Source organism: Pygocentrus nattereri, chromosome 7 (genome assembly GCF_015220715.1).
Source record: "Pygocentrus nattereri isolate fPygNat1 chromosome 7, fPygNat1.pri, whole genome shotgun sequence".
NCBI lineage: Eukaryota > Metazoa > Chordata > Actinopteri > Characiformes > Serrasalmidae > Pygocentrus > Pygocentrus nattereri.
In genome coordinates, this window is record NC_051217.1 from 29,350,968 (window position 1) to 29,363,276 (window position 12,309).

The window sequence follows — 12,309 nt, forward strand, 5'->3', positions numbered from 1 at the left end:
ACTATTTATAAACATGACACAACACTTTTTTTTTTAAAGGCAAATAAATGTATTAATATACAGTATGATCCAAAGCACAACATTCAACATAGAACTCTATCAACAGCATATACATATTTGTGCAACAAAAGAATGAAAGCTTATACAAAACTAAAACATGACTTGCCCTCAGCAGCTTGTCCTGATGGCTGAAGCCTCAAGGACACAATCTGAAACAGAAAAACTCCCAGTCTGCACTGTGGGCTTACTACTTTTATTCTTTCTTCTTTTTTAATGTGGCATATTAACATAACGTAGCATTGCCTGGCTGGTTGGGCAGCGGGTGTCCATGTAAAGCTAAGCAGAATACATTGGAAATTTTCTCAGTCACTCTGTGCTGGGTCTCTGGCCCCGTCACGTGTCTGCAGACTGTCGTTCATCACTTCAGAGCTCTGTGCAGCAATGATGGATGGCACACTCTCTTACAGACACAAGGGCAGTTAATATTTCTGTCCAAAGTTTTTCAGGGCATCATCTTCACATTCAGCCTTGGAGACCAACAATAGTCATAGAAATGAAGGCATGTACACTTTATTTCTGGTCATTTTGACACGGCGTTCCTTATAAGGTGACCAAATGCAACATGTAATTCAATTCCAGGTATAGTAAAAAGAAAAGTAGGCCATCACCACTGCATTCTCCCCCTAACTATCACTTCAGACATTTAAAAGTACAGGGCTTTCCCAATATGGAACATCAAAAAGTCTGTTACTCTTGAGCATGCCAAGAAAATAACATTTCACAATAAATACAAGCTCCGTTATACCCTAATGGTACAATACTGAACTGTGTCCGCAAGGTGATGTAGACTTGCCCCAGGAAAGCCAAGAATGCAACAGACATTAAGGCTTCCTTGTAGCTGGTCAGTCCACTGGACACAAACCCTACATGCTTTATTAAAAAAAAAAATTAAAAGAAAAAATCACAGCAAACACTGCAGAGAAAGATTCTGGTGTTATGGTTTATGTCAAAAGAAAATAAACCACAGTGGTAAAAGCCAAACAAACAAGGAATTCCCACCTTGCTAGCTTTGGTTATGTCTAAATGGGCCTTTTCTAGCAGCTCCTGACCTGCAAGACATGTAGCCACTGAGCTATAGCTGCTTACCAATGTGCTTTTAATATTAAGTCTGTTACAATGGCAGTTACTCCAATTTCTTTGAAAGAGCTGGGGATTGTCCTTCATGGATAAGTGCCTCTGTACATACTGTTTGACTGCACTATTAAATTAGGCTCATATTACTCTTCAACTGTTGTCCAACAAGTTGAAAATGGCGTTAGGATGTTACTCATCAGAATGCATTTTCAATAGTTGTCCTCATTTTGTTACTGATGGTATGACTTCTAAATGTAGCTTTATGCTCAGTTTACATGGAACTTAACAGTTTTTAGCGAGGAGGGGAACAAAATCTCACTTCCTCTTACAGGGTACTTAAAATGGATCCTAGTGCACAGTCACTAGGCAGCCATTTCCTCATCGGTCATTCTTGAAGCCATGAGGGCTACAGGAACAACCATGGGTGTTTCAGTCTCTTATTAAACCACTTATGCTGTGGCGTACCGGGCAGCAGCCTTGGTGTAGTTGTAGTAGCCCAGCTCGGCCAGTTTCGCTAGGTCTTGTGCGTTGTTACTGGCCAGATTTTCCCTTTCGCTGTAGTCAAAGCTCTCCTCTTCATAGTCCTCTTGGCCCTCTATGTCAGGCATGGTGTCTGTAGAGGGAAATACAGCACTTGACTCCACACTCAATAGGCATATATGCTGCATTTACTCTGTAGTAGTACAGCAAAATATTTTGTGCTACTTTGAAATTGTCTATAAATTTTGCCGCATACTTTAGGCTAACTAGCTAACAGTCAATCTGATGCTGTCCACCCGATACAAAATTCGAAAACACAGAAGCAAAGTCCTAATAGTTTGTGTCATGCTGTATTCTGAATCACAGGCATCCCTTCAGTCTGACAAATGTACTTGTTTTGTCATGATCATGCACCACATCCCTTAATAACTTGGACGAACAAGCATTTATGGAAGTCTTGTCCTTTTTTGAGTCACAGCGCAATTGTACCCAAGTAACCCTAACATCAGCCTCACTACTAGTATCCTCATAATTACAGTTCTGATTCAGGGCATATTGCAAATTTTATTGTAGCAAGCCTAAGAAGGAGCCATAAACAAGGGCGTTGTTACCTTGTCCATCCGGTGAGCCCTCTAGGATGCCATGCTTGACCTTCATGTGCCGGCTAAGGTTCCCCTTCAGATTGAACTTGCTGGTGCAGTAGGGACATTTGAAGGGCTTGCTACCGGCATGAAGGTGCATGTGTCCAAGGAGATTGTACATTCTATTGAATGACTTCCCGCACACCTGAAAAACCAGATTGGTAAACGTTACTTGTTTACACCTCCATCGTGGAACCCCTAACTTAGTCAGGTTCGAGGGGATTAGAGGTGGGCAATATTTTATCATCATAGTATTAATACGCTCTTCTGAGTACATTGTGGATGCAGTATGTAAAAAGACAACTGCATGTTTTATGACAAGAGCATAATTAGTGCTGTTTATTGGACTTATTGCAGTGCAGTATGCAAAACATAGAACAAAAGGACAAAGAGCTGTGTTCATAGTTTTTGATGGCTGTTTTTAAATGTGGCACTACTAGCATATTGTGTGTGTGGGTCATAATATAGCGATACATATTGTGCACATATCGGACATAGCATTTCAATAACCCAGTTCTCACAGTAAAAAAAAAAAAAATAAATCTACACTGACGGTGGTTATTCTGGAGGATTATAAAGTGACATGCTCTACTCTCACCTTGCACTTGAAGGGCTTGACGGGAAGGTGGACGATCATGTGGGTTTTGAGGGTCTGTTTCTGGACGAAGGTCTTAAAGCACACATGGCACTGAAAGGGCCGCACACTGGTGTGAATCAGCATGTGTCGCTTCAGATTGGCCGAAAGGGTGAACTCGCGGGAGCACACGTCACATTTGTACTCCTTCATACCCTATAAGACAAGCACAACAAAGTGGTATATTGTAATTAAAAACAGTTCCATTTCTCGACGGGTAAAAAAAAAAAAAAAAAACATTATTATTATTATTAACTGTTGGCTCAGTTTCATTGTGCAGACTTACTGAGAGGGAAAAGGAGTTAGTGGAATTAAATGAGAAACAGAGGCAGTTGCCATAGACACTGCTGAATCTATAGGCTGGTTCTGCTATTGTTGCTTGCTCACAAGAATTCATAATATGAATGGGGAAAATAAGCTGAACATGCGCACACGCTGGAGTTATCACGCTGCCGCAGGACAGATAGACAGCAACCATTACATATACAGTTGAGTCTAGCAGCTCCACCAAGCCTGTGGTGCCAAGACAATGGAAAGAAATGTTATGTTCGGAGTGTAAATGTGGTTCAGCTCGCCCTTAGCTGAACTGTTAACATGTCCGATAACTATTTTTGTCAACATTAATGAGGGATATTTGAATGGAATCTTACATAAAGCAATCAGAGGCCTTCAAAAAGCACATTAACAGCACACTGGCACCTTAACACCATGCAGGACCTTTTTAGGTATTTTTATATTTTATAGAGAATGTTCCCTTATCTTGTGCACACCAATGCCAATGATGACTTCTGTTTCGGTGGGTAATAAAGATTTATTACATAACCAACACTGAGATCTTAATAAAACATGTACATGCTTAGTTGGTGTTGGTTATTGTAGAGTTTATCCTACAACTAACAAATAAGGGAGGAACCTTGTATTGTACTGGGGTCCAACGTTCTTATGGCGGATTAAGAATCCCAATATTTGATTAAACGACTAAATGGAAAGAGACAAAGACAGTAGTGTAGTTCTTTTAGACATTGACCAATTGTTCGTAAGCAAAAATCACCCAAAAAAACCTTTCAAGACAGATCGCTTTATAATGTAATGTATAGCAATGAAATGAACATCTTGTGTCAGTTTTCATGAAGGCTTCATCAGTGTCCACTCAGATATTGTGAATGCATTATGTAGAATATTCTATTTATATAATGCTTTTTACATTGAAGTCTTGTAAGAAAATAATACAAGAGTTCAGTGCCTATTTTAAGAAGCTAAAGAAAGGTTAACTACACAATGAATGCATACCCAGTGTTTTGGTTTGTAATGCAGCTGACCTGTGACCCACTTTGTTTACAGAGACTGCAGTCTTAAAGGGATGAATCATAGTCACAGAATGAGGGACGTGAGACGGAAGTATCGTCAGTATGACATTCACAGCACAAAGCACGTGAAAAAAAAAAAGTCTACCTTATTGGTGCTAGAAGCAGAATGGGGAGCTCTAGAGCAGCTCAGGAAGTGGATTGGATGGCTATGACTGAGGGGGTGGGATCTGACTGAAAGGGCTCAGTTTACACTCAAACCTTTTTTGTCACCTGAGTCTCACGGCATGCTGCTTTACATGCTATGAAACAAGCTCTCATGCAGGGACCCTTGGCCAACAGGGTTGCATTAATTACAGATTCTGCTATGTATGTGTTCTTAGATCTTAGACAACAGTTGGATCACAGTTGGGAGGCAAGGGCAACAGTTCACACAGTTCAAACAAAGAAGGCTGTAGGAGGACGACAAAAAGCAGTGAGGTTAGAAGTACCTTGTGTTCGAGGGCCTGCTGTGTTAGTACCTTGTGCGTGAGCATGTGCTGCTTAAGGTGGTGAATCTGCACAAACTCCATCCCGCACTCGGAGCAGACATAGGGCCGCATGTTCTGGTGCTTCATCAGGTGGTTCTGCAGCTGGCTGCGATAGGCGAAGGACTTGTGGCACTCAGTGCACTGGAAGGTGGTGGGCCCTTGGTGACTGACCTGATGGCGCCTGAGATGGGCATGTGTGGGGAACTCCATGCCGCACTGTGTGCAGACATGGCAGTGGCCGTTCTCATGCTTGGCTTCGTGGGTGCGCAGCTCGCTAGGGTAGGCAAAGCCACGGCCGCAGAAGCGGCAGCTGTAGGGCTTGATGTCGCTGTGCTGGAGCATGTGGCGCTTGAGGTGGCTGGTCTGGGTGAAGGCCTTCTTGCAGACGGTGCACTTGTGTGGACGTGTGCCCTGGTGCGTGAGCAGGTGTGTCTGCAGGTGGCTTGGCTGCTTGAAGAGCTTGCCGCAGTGCAGGCACTCGTGTGGCTTGATGCCGTTGTGGCCCAGGATGTGTGTTACCAGGTTGTACTTGGAGGTGTACGATTTCTCACACATGCGGCACTTCCAGCGCTTCAGGCCCTCGCCCACATCTACGCAGTATGATTCGTCAATCTGCACATTGATGTCCAGTCGGTCAATCTGCATCCGTCGGCCAACAGAATTCTCACCGTCAGCCCACATTGTTGCCTGTCCGCTTTCCTCGTAATCCCCTGCCAGACCCATTTCGGCAGCTTCATAGGCAACCACACTAGACTCATAGTAGCGCCTCATCACAGGGCTCACCTCCTCATCTGGAGTCTTGATGTTCAATGCTCTGTCCTCCTCCTGGTCTTCCTCTTTCCCAGCTTCTTCTTCAGATCGGCTGGCTACTGCTTTCTCCCGGACAATGGGGCTACGTTCAGTAGCTCGAGAGTCCGTATCCGAGTCTGCATCGGTTTGCTGGCTGCTCGGCTCATTCACATACTCTGTGCAGTCTTTGCTATTTTGCTCCTCCTTTAATAGTACTCTGTGGGGTGCAAGGTCCAACACCTCAGACTCGCTATCATTATGATGAACATGTGAATGGTAACAGGGGCTGGAATAGTCAGGCCTCTCTCCTTTCACGTGAGTCTGTATCTCTAGGGACTTCTCAGTCGGCGCCACTGCCTCAACTTCAATTCGGGGTCTCTTGGTCCTTCCCCGGGGCCCTGGACGCCTCCGCTCAGCCCCGCAAGACCTCTCTAGCCTTTTGTCATCCCCATCGGGCTCAGCAAGGTAGTCTCCATTGGCCCCAATCAGCTGGTCTGCATACTCGTACTCTGTCGCCTCTGGAGGGGGAGGGGGGCCATCACGCGCCTCTCCTTTGTAGAAGCCATTGGGAGCAATGGTGGCTCCAAAGATCTCATTCTGAGATATGAGGCCCAGCACGGCAGCCTGGGCCAGAGACAGGACCACCACAGGGTCAGTCTGTGTGCCAGCATCCACCGCATGCTCCATCACTTTGGTGTAGCAGCGGACCAGAGGAACTTCTTGCTCTTGCTCCTCCTTCAAGAGAAAAAGAGAACATACAGTCAATGCAATGCTAACGGTAATAGTAAATCCAAAAGATTTACTACAGTAGCCCTGGCAACAAAGACTGTACAGTGGAGTCATAGCAACAGTCACTACAATAGAACTCTAGCAACCATGTCAATCCAACAGCATTACCGGAGCAAAAGAGTCAAGAGTCTGAGGAAGAACCACCAAGGTGACAAATGTAGGGCATCAGACAGGACACTACTTTCTCTTTAAAAGCAGTAAGCATTGCCTCCTAAACCTCCTAAAATCCAGTATACTCTTTCTGAGGTTGGTCAGACAGAAAGCGAGAGAGATTCTGTGTTCAGAAAAGGCTGAGAGCATATTAGATGGAGAAGATAAATCTATGTAAAGCACCATGCTTCCTTCCTCAACGGCCTTTAAAAGAACGTGGAGCACAAAGGGAGCCCAGGTCTAACCAGGAAGTCCACATCCGTGGACTGTCCACAGCATTTCCTGTGAAGTCAAGTTGTGCCATTGCTGACCTAGAGAACTGTTAGCATGTTAGTTTACAATGATAATGCTAATGTGGTAACAAGGAACTTGGATTTAGATCTGCAAAAAAAAACAAAAAAAAAAAAAACAAACAAACACAGCTCGGTCCCAGGCTGAGGGGAAAGGCTAATTATGGTGAACTCAAACGCTCTGTTTCAGAGTCCATTCATAGCCAATATCGTAGCTTTAAGGCCACTAAAGGTTAGAACAAAACAGCTGTAAACAATGGTACAATAGGAGAGATGTTGTCACAGGCTCTCTCTGGGCAAAGCACCTTTGAAAAAACGTTAACACTTCAGTCAGATCTGTAACCAGGTGCTACCTTGAGAGGTGTAGATACACAAACTCGGGTAAATATGGATTTGCGCATATGCAAACAGTTTGCATGAAAATACACAAGTGAAAGAGTGTCATAGTGATTGACAGCTGTAAAATGGGGAAAGAGAGAGAAAGGCAGAAGTGAGAGAAAGAGAGAGACAGAGTGAGTGGAGAGAGAAGGGGAACCTGGATGCCCTGATAACCACGTCATTTATAATTACTGCTTTTAAAGCAGACAGTGAGGGAGAGAGAGACAAGGAAAGATTGAGTGAGGGAGAGAGAGAGAGAGAGAGAGAGAGAGAGAGAGAGAGAGAGAGAGAGAGAGAGAGAGAGAGAGAGAGAGAGAGAGAGAGAGAGAGAGAGAGAGAGAGAGAGAGAGAGAGAGACAGAGAGAGAGAGACAGAGAGAGATTGAAAGGAGAGTGAGTGAAAGAGTGAGGCAGGGAAGGGTGATTGAGGGAGCATGTGAAAGAAGGAGAGCGAAAGAGGAAAAAAGAAAGGAGGGGGTGGGGGATGAGTGAGTGAGCGAGCGAGCGAGAGAGAGAGAAGAGAAAGAGAGGAGGGAGGGGAGTGAGAGAGAAAGATAAAGGGAGATAAAGAGAGAAAGAGTGAGAGGAAAAGAGCAGAGAGAGGGAGGGGTGGTGGGGGATGAGAGACTGAGAAACTGAGTGAGAGAGAGAGAGAGAGCGCGTGTACAAGAGAGAGAGAAAGATAAAGAGAGAGACAGAAAGAGGGAGTGGGAGGGGTTGCGGGGAGTGAGAGACTGAAAGAGAGAGAGAGGGTGAGAAAAGAGAGAGAGAGAGCAGGGAGGGAGGGAGTAGGAAAGAGAAGGAGCAGAGAAAAAAAACATGACAAAATGAAAGGCAGAGAAAATGAAAGACAGAAAGACAAATGAAAGAGAGAGCCAGTCAGGCAGGATAGCAGCCGCAGCTCTGAGAGGAGAGGTGAACTGAATGTAAAAATAGTTTTAGAAAACAGAAACTATGAGATTAAGATATGATAAATAAAAGAAAGAGCGAGAAAGATAGACAGATGGATAACAAGAGAGACAGACACACCATAGTTAAACCAGAAAGACAATGAATGTATGAGCCTATGTTTGAGTGTGAGAGAGAGAGAGAGAGAGAGAGAGAGAGAGAGAGAGAGAGAGAGAGAGAGAGAGAGAGAGAGAGAGAGAGAGAGAGAGAGAGAGAGAGAGAGAGAGAGAGAGAGAGAGAGAGAGTGAGTGAAACAGAAAGATAAGAAGAGAGACGTACTGTAGTTGAAAACAGACAGTAAGAGTGCTGTAGAGGCCAAACACAAAAGCAGAGAGAACTTTGACTGCTCCAATCAGTAAATGACTCTGAAAACTCATTTTATGACCCCTAATTTTAAGAGAAAGCATCAAAAAGTCAAAACTTTTTCATTAAGCAATTAACAAACTTAAAAAACCTCAAACGAAACAGGCCCGCAGGCCGGTCTGCGGTGTTCAGACTGAGCTGGGTTAAAGCTGAGTACTCACCACATTGCTCCTGGTGTGATGTTTAAGGTGTTTCAGGGCTCTCATCCTTCAAATGAAGTGTGGAGCAAAAAAACCCTCCTCCTATTTATATCTGCGGGAGAGAAAGGGGCGGTCCCTCCGCTCATCCTCCGCCTACTGTTGCTGTTATCAGAACTGACTGTGCCGGCCTCTTTCTCTCTCTCTCTCTCTGTTTGTCGCTCTCTTTTTTCTGTCTCTCTCGCTCTTCCTCTCTTTTAATCTCTCCCTATTTCTATCTCTCGCTTTTTTCACCCTAGCTCTCTTGTGCTCTCTTTTATTCGCTTCCTATTTCTGTCTCTCTTGCTTTGTCTTTCTTTTGCCCTTTCTTTTTTCCTCTTTCTCTCTCTCTCTCTCACACACACTTTCTGTCTCTTTTATTCTCTCACCATTTCTGTCACTCTCTCTCTCTCACCCTTTCTTTCTCTTGTTCTCGTTCTCTTTTAATCTGTCCTTTTTATCTGTCTCTTTCTTTCCTTCTCGCCCTCTCTTGCTCTGTTTTCCCCCCCTCTATCTCTCACCCTCTCTTTCTCGCTTTTTTCTCTTGCTTGCTTTCTTTCTCTTTCTTCTGTCTAAAACACACACACACACACATACACACACCCATTTCTTCTTTCTCTTTCCTTCTCGCTCTCCCCCTCCCTTCTCTCTCCCCGTCTTTCTCTTTTCTTTCTCTCTCGCTCTTTCTCTCTTACTCACACACACGCAAATGCACAGGCGCACACATACGCACACACACACACACACACTTCTGTATTACTTCTCTTTCTCACGCACACACACATTCAATACAACATGACCCTTCAACAAACATTTCTCTAAAAAGCCCAAACAAGCAAAAGCTTGTGGTTCTATTCTTCACACACTCACACGTGCACACACACACACACACACACACCTCAGAGACATGTTCTTCAAACACACAAACATGCTTCAGCTATCAACACACAAAAAACACGCTTCTGTAATCACAGGTACGTTGACAGTGTCAGAAAATGTGTACGGTGTGTTAATTTTTTACTTCCTAGAGTAGCTGTGGGTAGTTACGCCAGGTCTGTTTATTTCTAAATTTCAAATAATTAAGCTGCAAGACGTTACACAATGTCTGAAAGCTAGTGCAAAAAAAGAAAAAAAGTGACAAAAGAAAAGGAGAAAGAAAAGGGAGAGAAAAGCAGTTTGGAAAGAGGGAGGGAGGGAGAGAGACAGACATGGGGGAGAGAGAGAGAGAATAAGAGGAAGAGGGAGGGGGAGAGAGACAGAGGTATAGAGGGAGGGGGGTGACAGAGAAATAGAAAGAGAGAAAGAGAGGAGGAGAGAGGGGGTGGGGGAGGGTGAGGGAAAGAGAGAATGCAGCAAAAAAAGGAGGAAGAGAGAAACTGGGGGAGGGAGAGCATAAGAAAAGATGAGGTCAAAGAAAAGAGAGACAGAAAGAGAGAGAAGGGAGGGTGCTCATGAGAGGGTGGGGATTGAAAAGAGAGAGATAGAGGGAATGGAAGGCTGAAAGAGAGAATGCAGTAAAAGAGAAAGAGACCGAGGTAGAGAGAGAGAAAAATAGAAGAAAAGGGGGATGGTGGAGTGTGAAAATAAAAAGAAGAGTCCATCAGCAAGAGAAAGAGGGGGAGTGCAGAGTGAAGGGAAGAGAAGGGGGGGGCTGGGGGAAGGAGAGAGAGGAAAGAAAAGAGAGAGACAGAGAGAGAGAGAGAGAGAGAGAGAGAGAGAGAGGAAAAGGAAAAACAGCAAGGAAAGAAATTAACTGTTTAAGGCCCGGTTTGTGTGAAGGGGCAGAATGTAGCGTGGTATTGGTGTACCTGGTGGTGGACACTGGGTGGGTCCTGAGGTGCAGTGGTACTTAGTCAATCTGTATTATGGAACAGGTAGAGGATTAGAATATCACTTCCTGTTGGATTATTAACGGCAGGATGAGGCCCAGGCCGTCCCACAGTAGAAGGGGAATTCCACTGGTTTTCCAAAGTTTCTCCATAACTCAATCATTGAGATGTAAGAAATACTGAAATATTCATTGCTTTTGTATCTAAATCACGATCTCAAAGAGTGCAGTTTCCAAATCACACAATCTGCAAAAGATACGTTACATGACAAACGACGTTCTCTTAACACGTTTTAGGTGGGGAAATGAATATGGAGCTGATGAGTTAGACTAATCAGAAGCAACCGAACACTCATTTACTGTGACATCACAACCACATTTAACTGGCAGTTTGGGTTCAAGTCTCAAGATGAATAAAGTGGATCCGCTGGTCTAAACAATAGGCCTGGATCTTTACTCATATCAAGTACTTGCAACTTAAATCGCAGTCGCAATATTAGTCAGAAAAATTGCAATTAGATATTTTGCCCAAATAGTTCAGCCCTAAAATTCATTCAAAGTATTGTAAATGCTGCCTTGTAGAGAAACTTACCCTTTTGGTTTTCTTTACAGTGACTGTGATGAAATTCTAACAGAAATGCAATAACAGGGTCCTTATTTATAAAACATGCATCACTGCACACATTTCACCTTCAAATGTTCATAAGTAAAAATTCACATTTAAGCAGTGATTTGTACAATGTGACTGCACAGATATATCGACACAGGTTTCCAATCTGACGCACAAACAGTGCGTAAAAGTGAGTGTCGCAGTCGTTGAAGTGTGTGATTTATGAACACTATTCTCACAAATCATTTTGTCTGATTTATAACTGAGTCTGGGCTCTCATTTATAAATCATTCTAAATCTCGTCACCCAAAACTAAAAGCCTCGTTAACGTTTCATAAATATTTGCAATCACTGGTAGAATCTGACACGTTTGCATAAATAGTCTGGCTTGTTTTTCAGCTTGTTTTGGCTATGTGCATCGCTCCACGATGACACTGGGCTTTTCCCACATGCAGCTTTACCTGCAAACCAACTGACTCTTCTTATTGAACAGATGTCATGATGAGTTTTACAAGCTTTCTCAACCATTTTTCAACCACTGAACTGTCTCCTCCTCCTTTATAATATATCTGTAGGAACATTCCTTCGCAAGGTGTACATTGCAAATATTTTATATTATATAATATAAAATAATGCCAATGCCAAAATATAGTACGTCTAAAAAAAATAAGTTTTCTCTAGAAGATTTTGCCTTTTTAATGCTCTGCATTGTTAATTTATCTTTAAAAATCTTCTGTCAAAGAGACCTTTAAACAGTGTCTCAAACATTGAGCAATATATTCTAATCATTTCATGTTATAACACTGTGCATTTGCTTTTGGAGGCATTAAATCCTTTGGATGTCTGGTTCCTATCACTGCCATTGTGAACAATTCTGAGTCTGTAAGTTTCTCTAGAATGGCACATTTTAGACTGAATCACTCTGAATGTCTTTGTTTACATATTAACCACTAAATTATGCAGAAATTCAGAAAAATAAGTGGTATTCCCATTTAAACAGTGTGCCCTCAGTTCTAGAGCTGAAAACACACCTGAGCGCTGTGTACTGTATGAGGAGCAGAGGAACATTTTTCATTACCGAGCAGGAAAGGGCAATCCATGGGAAAAAGGAAAGAAAGAAAGAGAAAGAAAGAAAAAAAAAAAAAAATCAAACCTTGGAGGGGAGAATAGAGAGAGAGTGGAGAATGTGTGAGAGAGAAGCAGGAAGAGAGAGAGAGAGAGAAAGAGGGAGGGAGGGAGAGAGTGTGTGGGGCTGTGAAAGAGTGA

At 43.3% G+C, this 12,309-nt stretch overlaps 1 protein-coding gene across 3 annotated transcripts in view; it reads right to left on the reverse strand.

The window, feature by feature from the left end:
- Nucleotides 1-25: 25 nt before the first annotated feature.
- znf710a (zinc finger protein 710a) overlaps nt 26-12,309 on the reverse strand; it is a 35,627-nt gene continuing 23,343 nt past the window's right edge. The window contains exons 1-5 of one of the 3 annotated variants that reach the window (XM_017711114.2): nt 8,591-8,667; nt 4,685-6,247; nt 2,854-3,045; nt 2,226-2,400; nt 26-1,747 (exon numbers count right to left, since the gene is read on the reverse strand). In XM_017711114.2, the coding sequence (XP_017566603.1) occupies nt 1,584-1,747; nt 2,226-2,400; nt 2,854-3,045; nt 4,685-6,247; nt 8,591-8,635 (2,139 nt within the window). In that variant the 5' untranslated portion in view covers nt 8,636-8,667 and the 3' untranslated portion in view covers nt 26-1,583. Of the gene's footprint in view, nt 1,748-2,225; nt 2,401-2,853; nt 3,046-4,684; nt 6,248-8,590; nt 8,668-12,309 lie in introns of those variants that run through there. The other 2 variants (XM_017711113.2, XM_017711112.2) reach the window with 2 other exon arrangements.